The 26,323-nt window shown below is 33.7% G+C and overlaps 1 protein-coding gene across 3 annotated transcripts in view; it reads right to left on the bottom strand.

Annotated features, from left to right (window-relative positions):
- LOC106163314 (uncharacterized) overlaps positions 1-25,689 on the bottom strand; it is a 31,893-nt gene extending 6,204 nt beyond the window's left edge. For 2 of the 3 annotated variants that reach the window (XR_015332810.1, XM_087004307.1), the window contains exons 1-17: positions 25,191-25,689; positions 17,200-20,888; positions 9,094-9,266; positions 8,168-8,309; positions 6,162-6,223; positions 4,990-5,632; positions 4,414-4,516; positions 4,124-4,262; positions 3,736-3,823; positions 3,047-3,108; positions 2,716-2,795; positions 2,287-2,416; positions 1,914-1,986; positions 1,579-1,652; positions 935-1,118; positions 615-707; positions 329-380 (exon numbers count right to left, since the gene is read on the bottom strand). Coding sequence is in view for 2 of the 3 variants with exons in the window: in XM_087004307.1 (XP_086860433.1) it covers positions 329-380; positions 615-707; positions 935-1,118; positions 1,579-1,652; positions 1,914-1,986; positions 2,287-2,416; positions 2,716-2,795; positions 3,047-3,108; positions 3,736-3,823; positions 4,124-4,262; positions 4,414-4,516; positions 4,990-5,632; positions 6,162-6,223; positions 8,168-8,309; positions 9,094-9,266; positions 17,200-20,860 (5,759 nt within the window). In the remaining variant the exon portion in view is untranslated. Of the gene's footprint in view, positions 1-328; positions 381-614; positions 708-934; positions 1,119-1,578; positions 1,653-1,913; positions 1,987-2,286; positions 2,417-2,715; positions 2,796-3,046; positions 3,109-3,735; positions 3,824-4,123; positions 4,263-4,413; positions 4,517-4,989; positions 5,633-6,161; positions 6,224-8,167; positions 8,310-9,093; positions 9,267-17,199; positions 20,889-25,190 lie in introns of those variants that run through there. The other variant, XM_087004309.1, reaches the window with a different exon arrangement.
- Between the last annotated feature and the right edge of the window lie 634 nt (positions 25,690-26,323).

Below are 26,323 nucleotides of genomic sequence, written 5' to 3'. Positions count from 1 at the left end.
CATTAAATGTGTGAAATTTAAAAAAATTGCTGAAAAATATTTCATTCAAAAAGGAATGTGTTTAAAGGTTAGATCAGACACAAACACTTGAGCAGAGACAAAAGCGGACCTTTAATCATTCTGAAAATACAAATGTTGAAGACACCAACTCTTTATGGGGGATCCAAATATCCAGGTTTTTTTTCTGAATAATCCAGAAAACTCTTATCTTATTTTGACATTCGCTTTTTTTCCCCCTCTCCCCAGTCTAAAGTGGTCCAAGTCTGAACAGACCTCAAACTCTATGAAATGTCAAGAGTGTGATTTAATTAAATGAACATCGACTCACCTTTTCTTGCAATCTTGAAGGTTTTCCTCTTGCTCTTTTAATTCCTTTTTACCTTGAAATGCAAAATATTTTATTTACACCTACATTTCTAAATGTTTAAATATATATAAACTCATAACCCACACAAATGCAATCCTACAAATAAACTTAAAGCTACAAATATTTACTATCTATCCATGGATATAAATTCACTAACATCCCTTTACAAAACACTTAATATCTTCACTTGATTTCTCTGTCATTATCTTTACTATATATTTGTCATATCAGACATAAATTTAATCACCTCTAGTGCAGAAGTTCTCCATGTTACTCTTGAATGGCTGCTTATTTGCCTCTTCAGATTGTTTGATCACAGTCTGGGCTTTCTTGTCACAAGCTAAAAAAATCATCAAATAATTCAAAGTACAGAAAAACCATGATGTTTTGCATTCCTTCCCTCTTTTTTTTTTTTTTAGGAGGGCATTATTCTTATACCTTCCCCATCTAGAACACTCCAATTCTCAAAACTGTAAATCATTTAGATAATAATCCATATTTCCTTAAGGACCTTACCAATATGCATAAATATTCCATGAAATATATAACCATATGAAAAAAACTTACCTTCCAAGTCTTGTTTGATTTTTTTCAGTTCCCTCTGTGTATCATCAAAGTGTACTATAGCTGCCTGGGTGATATCACTGGGTTCAGGCACTGGTAGTAAGACATGGTCTGTGCCTGCATTCTCCCCTTCAAACTTGTGCACATACTGCTTCACCAGGTAATGGAGCAGATTGATGGAATTGTCCTGGAGGGGTGAGAAATGTGACCACTGAGATTTTGGTGTTTAAAGGTGTGTGTGTGTGTGTGCGTGTGTGTATGTGTGTGTGTGCATGCATTGGAGATGGAAATGACAGACGGGGACTTAATACAATGAACAGACACAACTTCATATAATAGTTTATCATGCGAGTTCATTGCACTTTGCTTCTTTGGCTAATATATATTATATGAGTACTGATATAAGTTGAATTAGACTATGAGACTATGAAGCGTTCTAATTACACACTATGACATTATGTAATATACACCATTTTGGAAACCCAATAATCACAAATAAGGTGACAAAGCAATAGAAGCTAGAAACCGTCATCAAAATTGTCCACAAATAAAACAAAATGAAATGTGTGTTATTATCTAGTTGGTGAATAAACTTAATGAAAATGTGTGGATGAAAGCATCAATTACAAATGTAATATTCTTTTTACCTTAGCCTTGACATCTTTCAGTTTATTCAGAATATCCAGTCCAAATCCGTCAGCTTGTCCCCTTGTTCTGCTGCCTGATCACAAAAGACAATCATGTTTAAAACAATTCTTTATAAAAACCTACATTTTAATTTTTCCTTTAAATTGAAAGTCAACAAATAAAAATATAATGAGCTATGGAATAAATGATAAGTTACTGAACTGATTTTATTTGGGACTTAAATAGTTTTTTCCATGCAGAAATCAGGCTGTTATTTCTTTTTTATCTAATCAAATATAATTCCAATTTCACTTATAACATAATTGTAATACATTTTTATGTGTGATATACCTACCCCCATTCATGTAGTTTCCTAAACCAAGAAGTAGACCAAACACATGGTGAAGACTCTTATTGTGTAACATATACTGAAAAAAATGTTAAAATTTTAAAAACTTCAAATACCCAGTCCATATACTAGTACACATAAAGGAAACTACAAAGGACTATCCAATGACTTACGGAAATAGCACAACTTTCAAGGTAAACTCCACCCTTATCTTTAATTAATCCATGTAATATGGCAATGGAATGAAAGGATTACTAATGATGACTTTTGGGATGATTCATAAGATTCAATAATTTCACCTTAATCTGCACTTTATCCTGATGTTATTCTAAAGGGAATGCATTAATCTCAAAGGTCAAATTTGAACATAAAAACCTACCTCACAAGTCATCTTTATGTTATTCAACTTATTCTCAATCATTGCTAAGCTCTCAGAGAATGTCGTTTGGAAGATGAAGCAGTAGAGACGGTCATTAAAGTGTGGAATTTGTGACACTTCATGTAGAAATCTGAAATGCAAATATACATGTAACAAAATCTTTTTATCCTGTCAATCTTTTTTATCTTCTCAATAATAAAAAATGGCATTACTGAAAATGCTGCCATCTTTTCAAATTCCGGGTTTGTTAACAGCCAAGATTAATCTCAGATAAAATTGCATAACAGATATTTGGCACTACACTTAATGGCAACTTAACCTATTTACTTATTTTTCTTAGAAAAAAAATTAATGCAGAAATAAAATTTAAAAAATAACAGATAAAAGATAAAAACATTTACAACCATAAAACAAGAGCAAGAGGCTTACTGTTCTGGTCTATCTAAATCTATATCAGCTTTTGTTTTCAAATGATTGTTGATAATTTCTAACTCTTCTGACTGGGGTCTCTACAAGAATAGAAAAATAGCAAACACAAATAAGTCCTTGACAGTTACGTGTAAGAAAATTTTATACCAGTTGCCTTCCAAAACATAAATTCAACAATTATAATCAAACTATTTACAATATACATTTTCATGGTTCATCTGTTTCATCATTAACATTTTATTTTGTATTTATTCAAGCTTGTTCATACAAAAGCTCACAAAATGGTATTAGAAAAAGTCTCATTATTTCTAGCTTTAGGACATGCACTTACTTGATCATATAAAGTCTGCAGTGTGTCCAGTTCTATTACAGATGTATCAAAATTCATGACCGCTGAAACAAAATAAGTTATTTTTCCTTTAAAAAATAGCAACATTTATGGGTAACATGTGACAAAGATAACAATGGATAACTATAATATAATTATAACTTTAATGGTTTAGGTGTTCTGAAAAATGAAAAGCAGACAGTGTTCTATCAAGAGTTGTATCAAATACAATCATTCTCACCAATTTCTTCTCAGAACAAATTTTGAGCAATCACACCAAACGCAATCCATCACATTTTACCTCCATAAATGTGAAAGGTGTCTTAAGACCCTTTTGGTTTTCAGAGGTTAATAAATATAATTCTTGCACTTGCAACAAAAAACTCAGAAACCAGGTTTACAGAGTGGTGGTTTCTAAGACTGAACCACAGCAATGAATTAAGGATGGCCACCTGGTGTTGATTTTGTCAGACAAAATATTATGTTAAGGTAATGTTGTCGTCAAATTTTACAGGTTTCTAGGCAAACCCCTTTTAAAACAAAAAATTCGCGAGATGATCTGCTCCCTGACTGTGTTTTTTGCACTTGATCTGCAAGTGGACTGGTAGCTCTCAGGATGTTGGTTCGATTTAGAACTCGTAGTTTAAACACTGATCTAAAAGTAATATCTGAGATCCATTTTGTATACTGACCATTTTCAACTTCATTATAGTCCAAGTGTAGACTAGAAATCAATATCCCTAGTGTCTGGGACCTTTTTGAATCAAGCAGCTTAGTAACCTACAAAAGGGAAGAACATCATGACAATATAATACACAATTCAAACTTATTATAATATTTGTAACTATAGGAGTATTTCAACTGAATTTTTTTCTTGTAATTCATAATTTTTCCAGTCCTTTATTCATTATATTGCAGTTTATCTTACCATTTTCCACAAATGCTAATAATCAATAATACAATAAATTCAGACTGAACAAAAATTGATCTACACCACAGAAAAATAATGCAGCAAAATATTGTTACATTTTTTTCACCTTATACTAACTTGATGGAACAAAATAATGTAATTTTTTTCACCTGGCGTCTTTTTGGCCTAGGACGGTCTTCACTGTTCTTTTTCCTTTCAGCAATCACCACTTTTGAAAAGAGAGTATCAAACTCATCAACATTAAAGTCAATCTCTCTTAAATCTTCCCACAGAGGCTTGACGTCATTGCTGGAATTGAGAAAAAAAACCCATTTTGTTAATTATGTATCCAACTTTCAAGATTACTCTTATAAACCAAAAAAAACATGAAAACGAAAACAAACGTGAAAGAAATACCACTTACATGTTTAGTTTCAATTAGCAAACATCAAATACTTACATGTCTGCTGGGACTTGCATTCTGCGAATTTCAGGTACTTGTAGTCTTTTCCAGAACAAAGCTTTCATCTTTGATTTAGGATTCACTGCTGGTTTTCTTGGACCTTAGAGAATATGTCAAAAAGAAGTAAAGTCAATGGCAGTAAAATGTATTGTTTTGCATCTTTTACACCAGCAATTTTAAACTTCTGATCATGAGCCAATCCAGTCTATTAAGATGAAACAAGTGCTGTGAAAAAACTCATGAGCTGAAGTCTACGAGTGCAACACAGGCACTATCTGGTGAAGTGCACTGAACTCTGATAAGAGCATGGTTATATCAATTTTCACACAATGAGCACAAATGAAAACTGCAAAAAAGTATACAAAATCCTTCATCATTACACATTTTTATCAGACTCTTCAAAAATGACTTAAGCAAGCTTCCATTTTGGATTTAATATACAACGTACAACATAATTTTCAATTAATGATTTACAGAACCCAAATAGTGCAGCACTAGTATTCAACTTGAAATACATATCCTTTAGAAAGGCACTTTACTAGATCTATTTGAAATTTTATGTCTGCCTCTTACCTTTAGGCACAGCCAGTGGTCCTCCAAAACCTGACAATGGGGGAGGGGGTGGTGGCCCTCCAGGAGGAGGGGGTGGTCCAGGGGGTGGGGGTGGGGGTGGTCCTAGGGATCCCGGTGGAGGAGGAGGCAGAGGTGGTGGTGGTACTAGAGGTAAGTTGGAGGCAAGTGGTGGCGGTGGAGGAGGTGGGGGAGGGGGAGGCAGAGGACCAGCCCCTGCAGAGTTAGCACCATTGTCTGTATTCAAATAATCTTTTAAATTATCCTGTAGAAAACCTGAAGTCCGTTCTATTGCACTTTGTGAGGAATTAGAACTTTGAGAACTGTGTGATTTTCCAAGTGTATTATCACTATTTAAGTTCCTATTTGTGGGTGTTTGGAGACTGCCAGAGTCTTCACCATCAGTCCTTTGTCCAATCCCTCCATCACCCAGTCTGAGTCCTGATAGTTCAGTTTGTACCCCTCTTTCTTGATATTTGGGACTGAACCCTTCTTGCCAAGACTCCTTTAAGCTGTGAAATCCAGCATCACTATCTCCTCTATACCTTGCCAGTTCAAGCTCTAGGGCCTTGATCCTGTGCTGAAACTCTGCAAAGTTTAGCTGCTGTTCCCCTCTCTCCTGAGCCAAATGATCTTCATGCTCTTTCTGTGAATAATTAACAAAAAATCTGGTTATGTATGTCCATCCACTGGTCAGTGAATTCATCTTGACCACTACTGACCAAATACTGAATTTCTCTCCGTAAAGAAGACACCCCATATCACTGTACCAGAGCACCAAATGATCCAAGTAAACAATACTAATTGATGTATTTCTCTTTGTTTTCAGGAGAGGCAGGGTCATTAGTGTTAACAGCAAAAAAGATACCAAACCCAGTAACTGGGGGTAGAATTACCCAGTCCCTACCCAGGACATGGCGCTTCTCAGCAGTTACTAAGATAATATGTTTTCTTGATCTTTAGTGTATATGCCTCTGGGATTCTAACATTTACATATATATTAAGGCATTAAGGTATATATATATATAAATGTTTAAATATAAAAATGTTAATACTCAAACAATTAAGTAATTTAAAATTTGTACTTATTGGTGTTAGATCAAAGAAGAAATATGATAATTATTCTTCCAAATATGCTACAATAATCTTAATTTTTTGTCTGTTCCTCAACTTACTTTTTGTAATGCTAAGTCTTCTTTGTGTTTTTTGATAAGTCCCATGGCCAAAGCCTGAAATTCTAAGTGAAAACCATTGCATGAATATGAAAGAAAACTAACCATGCTTCATTTTGCAAACACTGAAATTTGGAACTGAAAAAAATATTTGTGAAATACAACATCATGAAAAATGACAACAAACATTATTTTTGCAAAGCTTTTAACAAGATACATATTTTGTCATATAGAGAGACAATTCAGTCCAATTAATAAATCAGATGATATAATGTTGAATACCCGATTATAATTAAATCTGTCATTAAAATTGTGGCAAACTGTAGCCTTTATCTCATCTTGTAGGATGATAAGGACATTAAAAACAAACAAACAAATTTTGTTGTTACAAGCTAAAGACATGCATACAAGGCTTTTTTCTATAAGGTTGAATTATATATACAGAAGAATTCATCTCAAGAAATAAAAATAATTGCACATGAAGAGAAGATTCATTGCTTCATAAAATGCATGCAGTTTTTCATTTTCAAGAAGCTGAAACAGTTTGTCTATGTCAGCCATTAAAAACAATTGTATTTCAGTTTAAGCTAAGGTGACTTAAAACCTTTACACAATGCAAAATTAGTGTCATGACTTGGCATTTAAGATGCTTTCTTTAACTAAAACTTTAACTAACAGAAGTTTGATCTTAACAAAATGTCAACATGAATTACTTTCTTTTGTTTGTGAAGCTACTTAAAAACAATAAGCAATAGACAGACATGTAAAAAGTTCTGAAAGCAGAAAAGAGTGTTACCCAAAAGGATATATTGTAATAATGTTCACTTTAACAGAGCAGACAAAAATATAAATATCCTTTTATAAAAAGTGGATTTAAGCAATTTAATAGAACTAGTCACAAGAAAAAGCATGAAATTTGTAAGCAACCCAGCCCTAACCTATAATGAATACAACTAAGGCCAAGTATTCTCAAATGCTTGTGTTGTGGGTTATAAGTTTAAGTTTAAGCCTAAAAAAATTCAATTCTAAATCTGAACTTGGAATAATATCAAAATTTAAAAAAAATCTGAGCTAGGCAGATCACTACATGTAAGCTTTCACTGAAATTATCTATTCACCTCCGGTTTTGTCCAAGTTTTGACATGCATTAACTAACAAAAAATCAGTTGAATATATTTTTTCAATTTAACTTCTAATAATACTAATTCAACAATGTGATATACATCATCACTTTCTCCGCCCACTGCACAAAAACTACCACTTATTTCCTCCCTAAATATATGCATACAGTTATAACTTGATTGGGTGAACTGATAACATGGAGGAAATTGACTAAATACTACCATATACATTTTGTGTGGAATTTTTTTTCTGTGTTGCACAGGATGACTTGTACATCCGATCATACTACTGGATGTTTCAATAAAATTGTCCAAATAGCACCGTTTATATTTTGTGGGACTTTTTTTTTGTGTGTTGCATTGAAGGCTTGTATGTCTGATCGTACTGCTTGATGTTTCAATAAAATTGTCCAAACAGCTTTCATGTACATTTTATGTGGAATGTTTTTTAAATCTTGCATAGGAAAGCTTGTACATCTGGGGATGTTACTTATATTTCAAGAACTTTCTATGGTCATATTCAACCCTGGCATTATCCCAAGTGTACGCACTTACATGATCACTTAAATAATCATAATTACATGATTTATTAGACTCTGCATATAAAAAGGTAAGTATTGATACCCCATCTTTTCCTTTCCTGGAAGAAAATTACAGCAAACTGATTTTCTAGGAAAACACTTTCGCAAAGGTGTCTGATGCCAGAACATAACAAGAAAATGTCTGCCTAGTTGCAAAACCAGGGGACAACACCATCCTCCTAAAACCATTTCAAAATAAATAAACGAATAAATACTTTTCTAAACCTTGCTTTTTGGACTGCAAGGCAATTTCATCACCGATTCTATAGATCAAATACTGCAAATGTAAGGAAATAAAGTGATGTACCTGCTTCTGTGTACTTGAGACCTGGTTTCTCTTCTCCTCCATCATCTCTGGGTGGAGGCCACACTGGGACCAATTTTTCAGGAAGAATTTCATACTGATATATGGGCTGTTCAGTATGAGTCCAATAGTACATCTCAAGGGGCTGAAAAAAAAAAAAAACAATAAATGGGAATTTTTTCATCTATCTTACTGCATTTTATTTGAATTTTTTCCCCATAAAATGACAAAATAATTTTAAAGAAAAGGTAAAGTTCTTGCTTCCTAAACTTATATTTGTGATAACAAATGTTTGTGATTAAATGAAGGCAACAGTAAAAGAATGAGTAGGTGGGATGGTGGCAACCCCAGCAGTGCCCCTTGGTTTAAAAATATCAAACAGAAACAATACTGTATTTAAATAATATTCCTGAAGCACCAGAAACATCGATCTAAAATCTACATCAGTGACCAGGAAAGTTTATTTCTATTTAAAAAACTGTTCAGAATTTAAAGCTTATTTCTTTCTGTCTCCTTTCAAATCCAGATTGTTCATGTTTCCATTAATTCCATATATTATGTATATCATTCAGACATAAATGTCACTCATGCAACAACGTGAAACTGATTCCATCAAGTACTTGGGGCTACTAAAAAGAATTAACAATGCAAGTTGTCAGGTAAGGCTTCTTCTTTACAACCTTTCATTCTAATCCTTGTGACCTCAGGTTTTCTACTTTTTTTTCTGTACTAAAAAGAGATAAGTACTTTACAGTCACACTGTTTCCATGTAAAGATAAGGAAAAAAATGGAGGTGTCACACAAAAGAAAAAATTGCCAGGTTTAAATTTTCAGAAAAGGTAGCTGGCTCCCTTCCCAACTTCTTCAATATATCTATCATTAATTTATACCTAAAAGCAACACAGCAGTAAACATTATGAAAATAATACCTTAAAGTTCTTTGTTCCATCAACATTTTCTTCCATCTGTTTCATCACCCCAGCAGCAAGAAGATGTGTACAGAATTGTGTAGCGAGCAGACGTAGGTCCTGCCGCTCAAGATAATAGTGTAGGTAGTGCTCCTCATCAAATGTGGAGATCAGCCATTGAATTAGCATTTGGCCTGAAGAAAAAAATGCTTATTTAAAAAAGATATCAAGCTAAACAGATTAACAAAAAATAAAGCATGTTCAAATACAGTTTTATCAAAAATGGAGATCAGCCACTGTCAATCACTGGACCAGTAGTTACTCTCAATGGAATAAAAAAGGGATAATTTAATAAAGATTGAAAAGAAACAAAAAAGGCATACATTTTCTCTTCATCAAAAATTAAAAATATTCATTTTTAGCAGTTTGCCCTCATAAGAAAATGATAATACAAGGAACCAGAAAAATCTGTCTACCCGTTGCTGCTGTGGCCTTCAACAAAAAGATACCCACTTAGAGAAAATACACTAACCATCAAACTATAGCTCAATATATGAATGTGTTTCACTATTCTTAAGAGCAACCACCATTTTAAAAAACTGTTCAAATCTGAATAGACAATTAAATTAAATAGACATATAAATAAACCTTTGTGGTTGTTATTGTCAGATAATAAAACAAAATCATAGGTATGGTTCTTTGTACAAAATACCAATCAGCTGAGAGTAAAACATAATGTGATGCAATATCATATTATTTCTCTCTCTTCTTTCTCTCTTTACACATAAATATGTTACCAAAGTAATGCCCATGGCACCTCGTTTACTTAAAACAAAAGTACTAACATATTTAAGTCTCACCAAGCACAGCAACCCATGTTCAACTCTAGCTAGACCTCCAGTGTAATACAAATATTACATTCAGTTATCAAAAACTATTCCCCAAAAAACTCCACACACTAGCTACATAATGTATAATGTATCCAGACCAGATAAAGAGTGCACTGACCATAATTACCATCCTTTTTAATCAAAATTCAGGTGTTCCTCCTGCTGCATAACAATATAGTGGTCTATATTCCAGACCACAGTGGAGCCAGCAGCTGTCTCTAGAGATTCCCAAACAATACCGTTACAAATCCAGAAGTCTCAAAGAGTGGTAAAACAACTGGTAAGGGGCCAACTTACATCATGGTAGAAACTGTGGTGTCACTAGCACAAACCTGCATGCTAGTCTCCATTAATAAATATGCAATTCACTGTTGTGTGCAAGCTGAGACTGTCGCCCCTTAATTTAATTTAACCCCCTTTTTTTGCATTCACAAGGCCTCCCATGGTTATTCTTTTTTCCTTTTACTCATGTACATTAAAAAGATTGCATGTATAGGCTATGAATAATGTGTTGATTTCATTCTAAACATAGGAAATACATCTGAACATATGAAAGACAATAATCTAAGAAGAAAAAAAATTCCATAATCTAAAAGCAAATTTTAGATCTATTAGATCTTTACCTCCCTTACAACAATCTCTTTTCACGTGCATGCATGTGCACGTATACACATCTTTCTCCATGATGGGAGATAATTTCTTTAAAAGGTTTACTTTGTCTAACACGCATGCTTAAGTCTTTAGTGATAAAATATACAACTGGTTGTTTATAAAAATTTGATGCTAATCATTTTTACTTATTGGGGAAGGTTCAGGACAGCAGAGAGAGAAAGAGAGAAAGTGTGGGGGTTGGACCCCCTGGCGTTATCTAGCTTTACATGCCCATAAGCTCAATTAATATTGACAACCAATTTTTCCTGATCAACGGGTTAAGTTTTTTTATGATATCACTTTTAATAGCTTAAAAATATTCTAATGTTCAATATACCATAGATAATTCAGTTCACATATTACTGCTGCAGTAAATAATAAAAAATTATCTTTCAAAGGGTTTCTTTTTTGTTTTAAAAAATAGCTTAATTTGTTTCCTTTAGTGATGGTAGCTGCTACAGAAAATTAGATCAATGTTAAACCAGCACCTCTCCAGCTGCCAGCTGAGAGGATAAGTATACCACAGACGATCAATGCTATGTTGAGGTTGCCATAGAAACCCAACTCACAATCAATCGAAAAATATATTCAAGAGTTACATTTCCCCATGCATTTTAACAAAAACAAAATAACATCACATCTACATGGACATACAGGTGAACAATCTCTCATTATGGCCACACACACAAGGGTTATTTGAACTGTAACATAATTTTTTATCAATTGTCCCTTGATATAATCACATTTACATTATATCTTATAAGATGATTTATGTGGGATGTATTTTTTACATTAATTGTTCCTATGCAGTCTCCCTTAAGAACAAATGCCAATCATATTCCGATGATAAATAAAGATAATGATCATTTCAGTAGAGTAGATAAAATGAGGCCCTGCAACCTGGATTGTTAAGTGTTTATCATTTGTCCTAGAAATGTCTTCCATTAACTGTGGCAGGCAATTGATAGGGACAAATAAAATATGATCAATTTTGTGATGAAAATAGAAAATTATTAGGGAAAAATGCAGACTTCCCACGGAAAATCTCATATCTTGTGCATTGAGGGGGTCAAATACTAAAACAGTACATGACATCAAGCATAGAACAAAGGTTTATATTCCATTGCTAATATGGGCGTTTTTACAATCCTGGGCACTTTTCAGATTTTCCCACATATTGCAAATTAACAAATTAAATACATATGATCAAAGAATTCTTTTATCACTATGTTAGAGAATGGTGTAAGTGAAGATAAAAACTGAAAATAGAAACCAAATATCACCACCGAGTCCAAAGTTATGCTAAAGCAAACCCCAAAAAATGACCCAAAATTTTTCCCGTTTTAGTCATATGAAATAAAAAGCAATCTGAAATAAATTAAAACAGTGTTTGACATTGCATTTTTTTTTAAATTATAAAACACTCAGTAGTATGGTGGAAGCAAAAAAGTTTAAATATTAACAGGAGAGAGGTGTATCCTAGAAAAAAAAGTCTTTTAATGGCATGCTGGTATTTCCGTTAAACGAAATGTCCATTCCGAAACAAAAATAAAATACTTTCAGAAAATATAGCATAAAACATACAGTATAATTAACCATCCTAATCATTATTTGGATGTATTGGTATTGTTTGTATCAAATAATGAAATCTGCGCGATGATTCTGGAGCTTGACATGGAGTGCAAAATAACCCTACCTTGTTTTTCCGTTAAATTTGTCCATTCCGAAACATTGGGTTTCTCTTACATAAAAAGAACATGTTGACACCTAGCCTGTAACAATATATATTTCTCTAAAGCCCAGGACATGTGATATTTATTTTTATATAAGAAAACCCCAGTGCACAGAAACCCATTTAACTGTGGCCTTTTTTGAGATGCTTGTTAAAAATTGTCCATTCCGAAACAAAGTACCTTACATTGCCAATGTTATAAATAGAGAGAATTCTGTCTTTAATGCTGTATGTTTCACTTGACATAAGCAAATTACTGTTAGAGCATCATGCACATGACATAAAAATAATAGAAAAACATTTCTTCAATGGCATCTTTTTAAATTTCTATATATATCCTCAACAAAAAAATTCATTTTTGCGAGTCAGCATCTTTTCTTTGGATCTACTAGAACTTCCATTGCATATTTTCCCAAAGTTCATGTATTTAAATTAAGTTAAATTAACAATTAATTGAAGAGATTATATCAGTATAAATAGAAATATAGGCAATTTGGATGCTTTGTATCGGAAAGGACATTTTTTAACACATTGTCTAAAACACTTGTTTACTCTTTGGTCTGCTCATCTATTTATTATTCATGAGGAAGATTATGATGGGAAGCACATCAAATTTATGTAGAATATAATTTTGAATAATATAGCTTACCTTACTTTAAATATTGCTTACTTATGATGTAAAAGTATTCGAAAATAGTTATGAGGCTACACATGTTAAAGTTGCAAGAGTTAACATGGTGGCACGGTTTACAGAGGCACTTGCAGTCAGACACAGGTTATAATTAACTTCCTGTGATTATTTAATATATATATATATATATATATATACACACCATTTAAGCAATTTCGTAAATGTTAAATAAACGTCCATTCCGAAACACAGGACATGCCTAAGAGGACATATTTAAAAATGTAATTACTAAATTTAAACCTGACCTTGTTAAATAATATTTTATACAGCTATGAGATGTATCAAAAGGAAGTAGAATAGGGTATAATGGAGTGTAGAAGACTCTATTTTATGTCATGATCAAATACTAATGGAGTAACATTTCAAAAAAGAATCAAAAGCTATCCAAAATGACAAATTTATGTAATAAAATCAGTTCAGTTTTAATCTAGTTAACTCATATTTTGTCCAATGATTGCTTCACCTGTACGTTGAGAACATACTATGAGATCGTAAGGCAATTTCATTAATGTTAAATAAATGTCCATTCCGAAACAAGGACATGTCTAAAAGGACATATTTTTAAACATGTCTTTACTGTTGGTAAATCTGACATTGTCAAATAATATTTTATACAGCTATGAACTGTAACAAAAGAAACTGGAATAAGGTATAATGGCGTAAAGAATACCTGGAATATATCTCAGAATCAATATTTAATAGAATAAAATTCCAGTAATGAATTACTAGTACAGAATAGACAAAACAAGCACAAAATATAATAAAAAGACTTCAATTTTAGTTCAGCTTCCACCTATTTTGCCCAGTTATTCATAGACTTTACCTAAAACTTATAAACTCAAATACTACAATATATTAAAACAATATCATAAATGTTAAAAAAATGTCCTTTCCGAAACATCCCTGTTTCGGAAAGGACATTTTTTTAACATGACACTGCAATTAGCACACATGTCTGTGCAAAATAATATTTCACACCATCATGAAGCATAACATAAAGAACTAATGCAAGGTAAAGTGAAGAACAGAAGTCCTCAGAATATCTCAGAATCAAAAACTTCATGGAGTCACATTTAATACTGAAACAGGAAAATTACAAAATATCATTGATTCATCAAATTTTGGATATTTTCATCCAATTTTTTTGCAAATACATAAAAGAGCAATACTCTCTGAGTAAAACTAAGTGGTTTTTTGGAGATCAATACCTTAAATTATCACAAAAGTCACACACTTCAAGGTTTAGCTTATGAAAATTAAAAAAATGATTTTCAAAATTCAAATAATCATATCTTTATACATACACAAGGTTTTATCTCGGGATTGTCATTTCTTATACCCTTCAGGTCTATACTTTCAAGAAAAGTACAAATTTCAACACAATAATGACTTCTATTTTTGACCCTTGGTGGGAAAAAAAGGAGCCCAGGATTGTAAAAATGCCCATATACATAACTTTTATGAACTATTATATTGGTGATCTACAAAAAAGGTAAATTAGAAAATTGCTCACTTATCAAGAACCAAATGCCATGATAACTGTACTGTATGATCACCTGCATCACCATCAAACTGTCATCTTTATCCTCATCTTTACCTTCAACCTCATCATTCACACTAGTATATCACCTTTTTAGATCTGGTTTCCTTGCATACACATTGAATCCCAGAATCATCCAACTGTGAAATACCAGCAGCTAAAACACTCAGCATGAACAGCAGCAAGCCAGACAAGAACTATATTCCATCCAATTTAAAAAACAAAACTCCCCTGTGGGTCCTCATTTGTCCAGGATTACATTAATGTTTCATATACCTCAACATACACCTCTCCACAGGACTGGTAGAACCATGTAGGTATTTTGCTTCCAATTAAGGTAGAAAATCTCCATAATGGTGCTGTATCCTAAGCTGTAACAGAGCCAGCATAAAAATAATGCACATCTTGAATAAGGATCAACCTGTACAATTACCTGTAGGTTGTCTCTATTAATGGTAAAATAATGTAGTAGTTTTTTCCCCTCGTGAACACCTACATTTTGTAGCTCTTAGCAATGCAGTACAGAAAAGCACCAAATTTAAATATTCACCCTCAATAGCCCATTAGCACATAGACAGTGTTCAAACTAAAGGCCAAGCAGTTAAGATATCAGTTTGCTGGTTTGATTATTCAAGGAAAGTGCAGTAAGCTTGAAGGGATTATGGCATAAAAATATTAAAATTAAATAAGTAACAGAGATATGAGTGTTTTATTTCCAATCATTTAAACCATTCCTACTGAATGCTATTTAACTTGCATTTCCTAGAAGAGGACTGTACTTTACAGATAGGACAATTAATCAACAAATGAACAGTGCTCAGAGATATTTTGAAAGTATTTTAAAAGCATCTTTATCAGTCCAAACATTGCTCAGGCAATTACTTAATGTTTTCAATTTTTTTCTCCGTTAAACCAATGGTTTTATTGTGTTTTTGAAGCCCTCTGTTTGATCAATACACCATCTATCTCTGCCCTTTTTCTAAACTGTAATTTCAAAGCAGTTCTTTGCCAACAACAAAAGCTTATCAGAATGCAATTTGAGCCATAAGAAGGTTGATACATGCAGTGCCTGTCAGGCAAGATTAAGCAATCTCAACTAACACAGCCAGAATGGCCAAAGGGAAAATAGAAATAAAATGCATATTGCCAAAACAACAGAAAATCCACATTGACAGAGTCACTGTTTTTAGTATCAGAAAACTAGAAGAGAAATTTGGAAGAGCAGTTAAAAAAAGACAAAAAATTAGTGGCCTTTAATTGCCAATAATATTGGGATATAAACCACCCCTCCTTTTTAGCCTGCTATTATTTTTAGTATTATGTTCATTTGCAACTGGAATAAAAAATCTGATAAGCAACAAATGCAAAAGCCAAACGTAGTTGCACTAAACATTTTTAAAAACATATTTTGCAGAGATACAGATATAAAGCTATTCTTACCAATTTCACCTGGGCATGTAAATAGAATGCATCAATAGTCATATTTTGGTCTTATTTGGCCAATTCTCAAAATCTCATTCATTATTCACCCTGGACAGAATGTGAAATTAATCATATCATCTTTTGTTGACTTTTTACATAATAAACTTTTCTCCAACTTGTATTTATTAGATATCTACAACACAGACAGGTGAACCTGAATCTAGATTAAAACAACTCTAGCATAACTAAAATATGCAACACGAACCCAAATAATCATGTCCACATCATAAAAGATGGAAAGATGAAAGGGACAATTTTCCATTTTAGATGCTACATGAAATATGATTATTACAGGGCATGTTCTCACATGAAAACATGACATTAACATACTGCTGACATGAACTTTAGGATAATAACCTATATTAACCATATAGTTTAAATTATATTTCATCTGTAGTTTCAAACAAGGAAAATGCCCTTAACAAACAGTTTACAATAAAAGAGAGAGCAGTGCTTGATAATTACAACATAATGTTCTTTGAATTTGAGAGTGCTTGCATTGATTTTCATTATCTTTTACATCTGTTCTACTAAATCACTAATGTAAATTTGTAATAAATAAATAAACAAAATGTTATAATAATAATAAGAAGAAGAAGAAGAAGAAACAAACAACACATTAATTAATAAAAAACTACATATGCTGTAGACTTTTACATCTGTTCTACTAAATCACTAATGTAAATTTGTAATAAATAAATAAACAAAATGTTATAATAATAATAATAATAATAATAATAATATTAATAATAATAATAATAATAATAATAATAATAATAATAATAATAATAACAACAACAAACAACACATTAATTAATAAAAAACTACATATGCTGTAGATCTGAAAAAAAAAATGAAATGCCAAAATAAAAACAAATTATTCTGATCAAAATTTTCAAATTCTTGCCCAAAACCCTGAAATAAATCTATTTTCATCTTTATGTAAATTCTTAAAAGCTGAAAAAAAAGTAATCAAAAAGAACTTATAATATGAAAGAAATCAAAACATGAATCAATCATCCACAATACACAAAGGCATGCACCGAATCTTGAAAAGCAGACTACCTCAAACCCAGAAGATAAAAATCAACAAACTTATCTCCACCCCACAACAGTATATTATGATAACAAAAAAACATACCTTCAAATTTTTCCAGATGATTGAAGTTCAGTTTATCTGGCACTGTGTTTGGCCAGACAATAAAACTTTCCATAGAGGCACCATCAGAGGGTCGTGCGTGTTGCGCCCTTTCCCTCGCCTCCTGCCCCCTGTTTTTTGTTCCATCTATCATGGGTCGGTCTTGTGGATCCAACCGTTTGTTGACAACATTTGTCACAGCTGATGCTACACTGCTGTCCAACTCACTCAGCTTCGCATCACTCTGTTTGTGTATCTCTGGACTAGTATTACTGTAATTTTGCATCTGATTGAGCCCATTGATGTGCGGATATTGGCCATTATTACTGTGGTTAGTGTCACCATTTTTCTTCCCATTATGGTGTACTGATGGGTGCCGTTCTATCATTTCCCCTACATTTCCAAAGGAAGAAGTTTTGTAATGTGAATCATGCACTTGGTGGTACTGACTTTCAAGATGGGTGGATGAATGAGTTTTATTGTTATCTGCTGTCCTTTCGCTACTTGCTCTGCTGCTGACACTCTGTTGCTCATGCTTCATTACTCTTTCACTTGCATGAACTTTACTTCTACCACTACCACTGGAAAGATATCCGCCTTCTATTTTGCTTGACAAATTCTCTTTTTCATACAACATAGATTTGTCTTCTGTATCCCCTTGACTTAAAGCTCTTTTTCGTTCTTTTTCTTGAGTATATTGTGCTAACATCATTTCCACTTTATCTATATCTGTGACTCTCACACTTTTTTTGGCTACAGGGGTTACAGTTTGTTCCTGTGAGATCTGATGGGCAGGGCTGGTTGGATGCTTCAAGTTGTCTTTATTTTGTGAGACAGACCCATACGCCCCATGGACTGGCATACGCTCAAATGTAAACACATTTTCTGGAGATTTTCCTGGAGATTTCTGAGAAATTCGATCATTTGGATGGTCTATGTATTGTCTTGAGTGAGAGGCTTGATGATGCTGAGCAGCATGAAGTTGCTGTTGTTGCTGCTTTTGTTTCTGTCTAAGTTTTTCTTTGAGGGTTGGTTTCTGATGTTGCTGACTATGTTGTACATGATCTCTGGAAGGATCATGGTGTGAATGTCTTTGCGAGTGCTGGTCATGAGATTCCACTGGCACAGACTGGTGATGATGATAATGTGAACTGAGGTGCTGTTGTTGTGGTGATTGCTTATTTTGCTGTTGTTGTTGCTGATGCTGAGAGAATTGTGGTTGCTGCTGTTGAATTGGTGTATGTTGTTGCTGCTGCTGCTTTGGAGGATGATGTGATTGCTGTAAATGTTGCTGCTCCTGAGATGACAACTTTTGTTGTTGATGTGATGGTTGGTGCTGATGATGTGATAACTGCTGCTGATGTTGCTGCTGCTGCTGTTTTTGTTGCTGACGAATAATCTCATAAGCAGTGGATCTCATTGCTTCAGTTTCAGAATACATGTCCAGTTTGTCTGCAATGAATCCACTCGAGGTCGCAGGTGACACCAAGCTTGTCACTGAAGAGCTATAGGCATGGTGTCCTTGCAAATTTAAATTTGACACCGATTCAAACTTTCTGACAGATGACAAACTGACATTTCCTTTCTCTGGGAAGTAAACTTCAGGGGTCCTAGATCTCATATCTTCAAGACCATAATGAGACGAAGACAGACCATTTTTCTTTCCCTGCATCATGCAGTCTAATTCAAGTGACTGACGTCTGGTGGTATATTTATTTTGTGACCCTTTCTCAGGAGGGTAGTTTGGTGATGGACTGAGATTTAAACCCTGAATGTGCGTCCTATCTTTCTCAACCTCTAGTGACCGTCTTCTTGGTTCTAGGTGAGCCATACCAGTATGATATTCCTTCCCTGTGGACTGACGGTCTACCATAAATCCCCTGTCTGGGTCAGACATCCCTTGGGATATTGAACTCAACATTCTATCCATGATAATTTCTCCATCTTCTAACAAACTATCTGTAGCATGTCTACAGTCATATTGTACAAGGTCTTGATTAAGAGCAGTGTCAATTATTTCACCTTTTTCAGTTAACCCCTTCTCTAAAGATCCTAATAGATTTCTTCTTATGGCCTTTTTTCTTGTTGTATTTTCTTCTATCTTTTCTGTGGTTTTACTTCCAGTTGAATTTCCATGTGGGTCACTTAGCTGACCGTGAGTAAATACAGTAGAGTCAATTTTAAAATATGAGCTTACTGGTGAATTTTCACATTTGGTTGTACAATTACTTCCATTGTGACTGTTATTCACTTTAGAGGAAGAATGTCCATTAATTCCATCTCCATCTGACAGCTGAGACAAATTTACATCATTTGTACTCCTTTCAATTTGAAGACATTTCTCATGTTGTCCATTTAGAAGGGAAGGAAATGAGCTCCCGGCAGCAGTTTTATTAAAACTTACAGTATCCGACTGCCCTTTTATTTTCTCAGATGACAATAAATTCTCAGTGTACTTACTTTGGCCCAGTCCATCATTTTTCTCACTGCTATTTGTGAGAGGTGCTAGTGAAGTTTTTGAGGAATTCTTAACCTGGTTAACTACAGAGCCAGTTTTTCCCTTTTGTTTACTAGACTCACATGCAGTAGTGCAAGGAACCCAGTTACTAAATTCCTTCAATTTGTCTCGCTCAAAGTCCTCTCCATGCTGACAGCAAACTGTTCTGCTGATGTCATTCTCTTGATACTGGCAGTGTGGACTCAACAATGAGTGTTTTTTAGAATGAAAACTGCAGAGCTCTGCATTAGCCTGTGCCACTACAGGTATTCCACACCAAACTGATGCTGCCGTCCCCTCCTTTGTCAGTCCCACACACTCTGGTAGACCTGTATAAAGATCTATATCCTGATTATCATGTAGCAAATCAGGCCCAGAGCCACTAGGCTGTGCTATTGTGCTACCTATTATTATGTTTCCATTTTCTGCACTGGTGGTTTTAGTAGGCATTCCAGCCTCCTCTGTCCTTTCATTGTAACCAGGTTGAATGGGGTTGGGCTGAAAGGGGTGTCCTATATCATTGTGTGCCAGGATTAATTCTATAGCAGTAGGAGGATTTGATTGGCTTCTTACATCACTCAGTGTATTGGAATGTTGTTTAGCATTGCCTGACACTTCATAAGGATTAGAATGACCTGGCTTTAACACGGAGCCCTGACCATCACAGGCTACTGATACTGGTATGTCACCAACAGAAAGGTGTTCATGACTGAAATCTCTGACCAGTTGACCTCCAGCATCTCCATCCCATTTTTCTTCCCTTTTGACTTTGGGGTCTTCCTGCAGTAAGCTATTAGTTAGCTGGTTTGATAAAGTGTGGGAGCAGTCAGGCATGCTTTTACCACTTTCATCAGTAAAGAGACTACGTGTCTGTACAGGAGAAACAGCAGCAGCAGCAGGCACAGTCCTATGTGACTCAACCACATATGGACTGTCACTGGGATCTGAGAAAGAGCGGGGTGGTACTGACACCACTGGCCCTGCTGTGAGGATGTTGGAGTCAGAGGACCTTCTGGGTTTCTGAACATGTTTTGAACTGGGCCCAGACTCTTGTTGCACTGGAGCTCTGCTGGTGGTGTTGCCTTGCTGGGGTGCTGTCCTAGGGTCTGGGGTAGAAAAATGGTAGTCCCCAGGAGTAATACGGGTGTGACTACCTTTCTGGCCCATAGTTTTGCTCCAGCTGTGTATAGGCTACCTGAGGATGATTAAAAAATTTTGTTAAGATTTTTTTAATTGCATTTAACTTATTGTGTCATTTTGCTGTATATGTTTATAAATTGGGATTTATGTACCACTACATAATCAAAGCTATCTGGAAATATCTAAAAATGGATTATTAATTACAGTACAACATCTTATGTGTTATCATTACCTAACTGGATTATTAATCAGACACCCCATCCCCCACCCCACCCCGCATCCAGGCAATTAACATGGAAATGGGATCATAATTTTGCATAATTTACTGACCCCATAATGAGCAATCAATGTAGATATTGCTCAATTAAGCAGCACAGTGTACATTTAATAACTACACAGCTGCATTTTATATTTTATAACTATGCATATGGCACATAAATGCAATAAAGCTGGTAAATAAAAACAGATGTTAAAATTCAACTTGAGAGTGAAGATGATTTGATGGATAACTTGTATTTATTTGCTACATCCTTTTAAAAAAATTACAAATATTATTATTTTTTTTTAAATTCAAAGTATCAAATCATTGCTGAGTAGACTTATTAGTAGTATTTTAAAACAACACATTATGACAGCGGTTGAATGAATAAAAAGAAGTACTTAACAAATGGAGGCAAGATCAAATGACAGCATTTAAAATGGATAAACCTCACAATTGTGTGTAGAACATGTCTCTAAAAATATCACTGCTTATCCTTGCCAACATGATAATTGCTTAACAAATCAATTTTGTTACAAACAAGCAGCTGCTGAAGATTGAAATACAGCTTATAGTATGTTTTATTTCACGTGTAGTGGTGTTTGGTTCAACACCAGAGTTATTTTAAGTTTATGTGTCTTGGTTGTTTAGAAAGCACATAAAAACTCCAAAAATCAGCTGTTGAAATATTTCCATTATATTTGAGAGATGCTTCATCAAAAGCATGTGAACATGGAGAGGGCTATGTAGAAGGGGGGGCAATCACTTTTTCTCAAACCATATTCGTCCAAGCTGAAACCTAACACTGTTCACCAAACTGTTAAGTTACTCATAACGCTACATGACACTTGACACAAATAAATAAACACCCTAAAGACTGTCTAGACAAAACATCTGTCTTCTGTGAATGACATGTGCAATTGCCTTGTAATTTAATTGCATTTTCAAGTGTTGGGATCATTAAACAGTGGCCACTTACTGCTAGGTAAGGAATTTAATACCTACTTAGTGATCCCATTAGTGACTGATAGCACGTGGTGAAATATGCATGACTGTTTGCTTGAACAGTAGTGAATAGAAGGGCTGGAAAAATTACTGTTTTACTGTAATGTTGTATTTTTTTACAACATCAGTAAAACACTAAACAATTTTATAGTTGCTAACTTGTTAATATGGAAGGAGAGGTAGAAATTATTTGCTCGGTTCAATAATTGGTTGGTGTTGCTGGCGAGAGCAGAATTAAAAAAAAAACAGTCACAAAAACTATGAACATGTGGCTGTAAAACTTTGTAAATATTAAAGCAAAAAAGCTTTCATATAAATTCATAACTAAACTTTTATATCATTTTACCATTAAAAAGTTTACATAAAAAATTTAAAGGAAAGTAACTGAGACAAAAATTCACTTCAATTTTCCAATTCTTGCTCTATATTATCTTGAAACAGAAACTAAACCTGGGTTTTTGCAGCAATATGCCTTTCCTAGGCTATTTTAGCTCTTTCTAAATTAAGTAAAACAAGCACTCTTGGTGGGAGATATTTATACGTGTACACCAAGTATGCTCACATACAGTTTTATCTTGGTGTACAGCATACAGTACCCCAGACTGGCCTAGAACAGCTTTCTACCAAAAATCAGCAACATTTACTCAATTTGCAGCATTTTCCAATTTTTAAAAGTTCTTCATATATGATTATAACTTCTTAGTTTTTCTTTACAAAAAAAAAAAAAAAAAAAAAAAAAAAATTGGAAGATTTTACAAAACATTATACATATATTACAGTGTTTATTAATGACACATTCTACTGGTAAATGAGAATGGTGAAAGGCACTGCTAATCACTACATTGTACATATACATTAATAACCAACAGTGCAGTAATCTTGAACATGTGAACCCAACTCCATGTAATATGCATAGACATATCGTAAAATAATTTTTCATTGTCAACTATAATTAATATACACATTCTGTGCTCTATGTGGAACTTCTTTGTTCACACAAAAAGAGGAACACAATGACATTAAACAAACAAGACAATGATGCAAAATCTTAAAATATATCATCCAACTACATAGAAAATGTAAGTTACCTCTTTTTACTGTAACCGGATCAGTCTTCTTGCATGATCAAAATATGGACTAGGAATAGATTCAGACTTGCAGCTGGGAATACAAGCTGCCAACCTAATGAACTTAGCAAGCTTCCCCATGCAACAATCAATACACTCCCTTGTAATCTTCAGTGAATATTAGGAAAAACACATTTTAAGCCTTAATTTTTAAAATACTTTCCTTAACTTACTTTTAACTATTTAAATTATGCAAAACATTTTTCTTATGTAATTTGAAAAACCAAACTAAAAACACAATTAATTCATGTAAAATAATAAGTGATCACTTAGGAAGTGGTTCAATGCAAAGAGTCATGTCCTTAAGGATGTACAGGATGTTATTGAATTTTGCCCGGGTACTGGTGCTGCATTAAAGAGATAATAAATTTATGTTCAATCTGAGAGTATTGATAAAAGTAAGATCCTTGAGCAGTATCATCTATCTTTCTTACAAGCACAGAAGATATAAGTTCTGTAGTTATGGTTCTTTCAAATAAAATGTTTTAAGGTTCAGAAAATCTTTTTAAACAATTTATCAACTGTTTCGTGACCAAGACTGACCTAGTTTTATATCTGTAATAATCTAAATTGAAAAGGAAATGTCTGATCCAATATATGTACATAAAGATGTTTACAATAAAATGCTTCCACTTTCTGCTACAAACCATTATAAAGAGCACCAATGCAGGCCAAAATTAATGCACTGGTCATATTTCTATTTTTAACAATATAATCTCCCAAAGATTAAATATGAAAAGGGTTCTTATCATATTCCATCCATCTTATAGAAAATGACCACTTTTTGGTTGGTCATTTAAGCTTGGTACATGTAAATGGAAAAGCCAATCATGACAAACTGATGACATGATTGTACTTCATAACTGTATCATGCTGTACCTGAAAGAAAAATCAACAAGTTAAACTTGAAAAATCCCTATTTCATCAGGTCTTACAGATCTACAGAATCTCACAAACAAAAGGAGTAAGTTTTAAAACCATTTTTTTTTTTGCTCAGGCCAAGTACCTGGAAGGTTGTGAACATACCTTCTATATTGCTTTTACTTTACATAAAAATGCAGTTTTCAAAAGGGAGAAATAAAGTTTATTGCTTTAAAGGGTGTGAATGTACACGTCCAATGCATAATATGCCTTGAAAAATGATGTCTAAAGTCTAAGGAAATGTCTTCTATGGAATGCATTAAATGTCTACCGGTATTTTCCTGGTGTCGCTGGCTATTAAAATTAGAAAAAAACCTTAATGACATCTTTTGCTGCAGGTCATTGATTTTCATTGTTTGATGTTCTTTTGTCATATTTGATATTTTTGCCACTTATAAAATCCTCAAATTAGTTACATCCATGATTAAAGAGACAATATGGTGACAAAGCACAGTCAAATGTTTGACACGAAGCACGGCAAAAGTGCATTCTCATAGTAGGTAAGTTGTAAAACCTTTGTATACCATTACCAGGGATTGTGAAAAAAATACTTCAGGCCGAGGATAAAATGTGTCAGTCATATAGGCATGAATCTCGTAATACCCCTTTAGGGTTGTCTAATTTTTGTCAGTATTTTAATACAGTGTGCGAATATTACCCACACCAGTTGTTATTATTTTTTTAATTTGTTACTAAAACCATTGTTACTGAATGCAACCCACCTCCCCCTACTAGCAAGTAATGAATTTGAAAATTTATCATGATTTACACAAAAAGGTACATTTATCACTTCCTGTCACCAGAGTTTACGAGAAAGTAGAATTGTCGAATATATCTTTAACTTCATTTTTGACTTTTTCTGTTTTCTTATAGTGGACTTATTTATTACAAAGCAGTGTAAATCATAATAAAATTCCAGTTTATTATACATGTGTTATTAGATAAGTATTAAAATGCGTTTCCCCCTATAGTTAAAAAGATTCAGTGGCAGTTGACTTGAAATTGTTTACATAATAAGGAAAGGATTCAATATAAAAAACCTCACCTTATCAGCATTTTCCTCAATGCTTACTTGTACATCTGTTTTGTCATTTGATTGGAGTAATTTCTTTGTCTTTCCTTTGTGTGAACGTTTTCAACTGGCAAGTTTCCAGTTATTGGAGTTGAACATTCTATTGGTAGGAATACCAGTACTAGAAATAACGCCTTCGATATACTAATCATCTTAGTAATGATACTGTCTGCCTCCTTGTTACAACCTTAACTGCAACTGTTACTTCAAAACATCTGACATGAAAATATTTACATGCAAGCAATAGAGCATATGTTTCCTGTTCTCTTTTTCGATTTGGACAATCTCGTTTTTTTTTTGTATGTTGCCTCCCATTTAGTGCTTTCTTTGACATTTGTCTCACGTAGATGACATATTTTGGCACTGAAAATGCTTATCTAACGGTTTTCACGTGAAAATATTCTTTAAAACACTTGTAATGAAATTGACCGTTTTCCACATGCAGGTAACCACATGGTTGTCGATTGTGACAAGTAATCAAACATTTTACTACTTGTTTGGCTCTATTTTCTTCGGGGGCACCGGCGAAAAAAACTGTTTCTAGTTTCAATTATGGTATGATGTTAATATTTTGCATACATTCAAATGATAAAATTACCTGGATACCATAAACCTTACAACAAAAGTTCTATGTATGAAAAAGCTACTCGATGCAGTAATCAATTTTAACTTTCTAACGTTTCCCCACAAAAAGCGTTCCCGTGCAATTATCTCCGAACGTTCGCTTTCGTTTTCGAAGACGCGTGACCGCGAAAGAAAAATAAGTTTTTAACGAGAAATGTCTACTGCATGTCCTTCTTTTCAAGTTTGGCAGCGTGACAGAAAGCCACAGCTGCAGATGGAATTTTCGGAAGTTATTTAAAAGTTTTGTTATTAGAAAGTACTTGTGAGAGCGTGAAGTCTGCAACATATTAAATTATTTTGATATATTCTAGCATTGATTGGAATATCAATTTTGTACTGAATTGCACATGGCGAAGGCTGTTCATACAAAGCATTGACGTGCCATAGTCAAGTTCCTGTAGTAGTATTGAGCAGAAGTTCACTGAATTACATTGGATACTTTTAATAATTATTATTTTTTAGAAATTTATATCAAAAGATTG

The sequence above is a fragment of the Lingula anatina genome, chromosome 2 (genome assembly GCF_051362555.1).
Source record: "Lingula anatina isolate TDL-2025a chromosome 2, LinAna3.0, whole genome shotgun sequence".
Classification (NCBI taxonomy): Eukaryota; Metazoa; Brachiopoda; class Lingulata; order Lingulida; family Lingulidae; genus Lingula; species Lingula anatina.
Note: the sequence above shows the minus strand (reverse complement) of the source record. Positions and strands in the feature narration are given on the sequence as shown.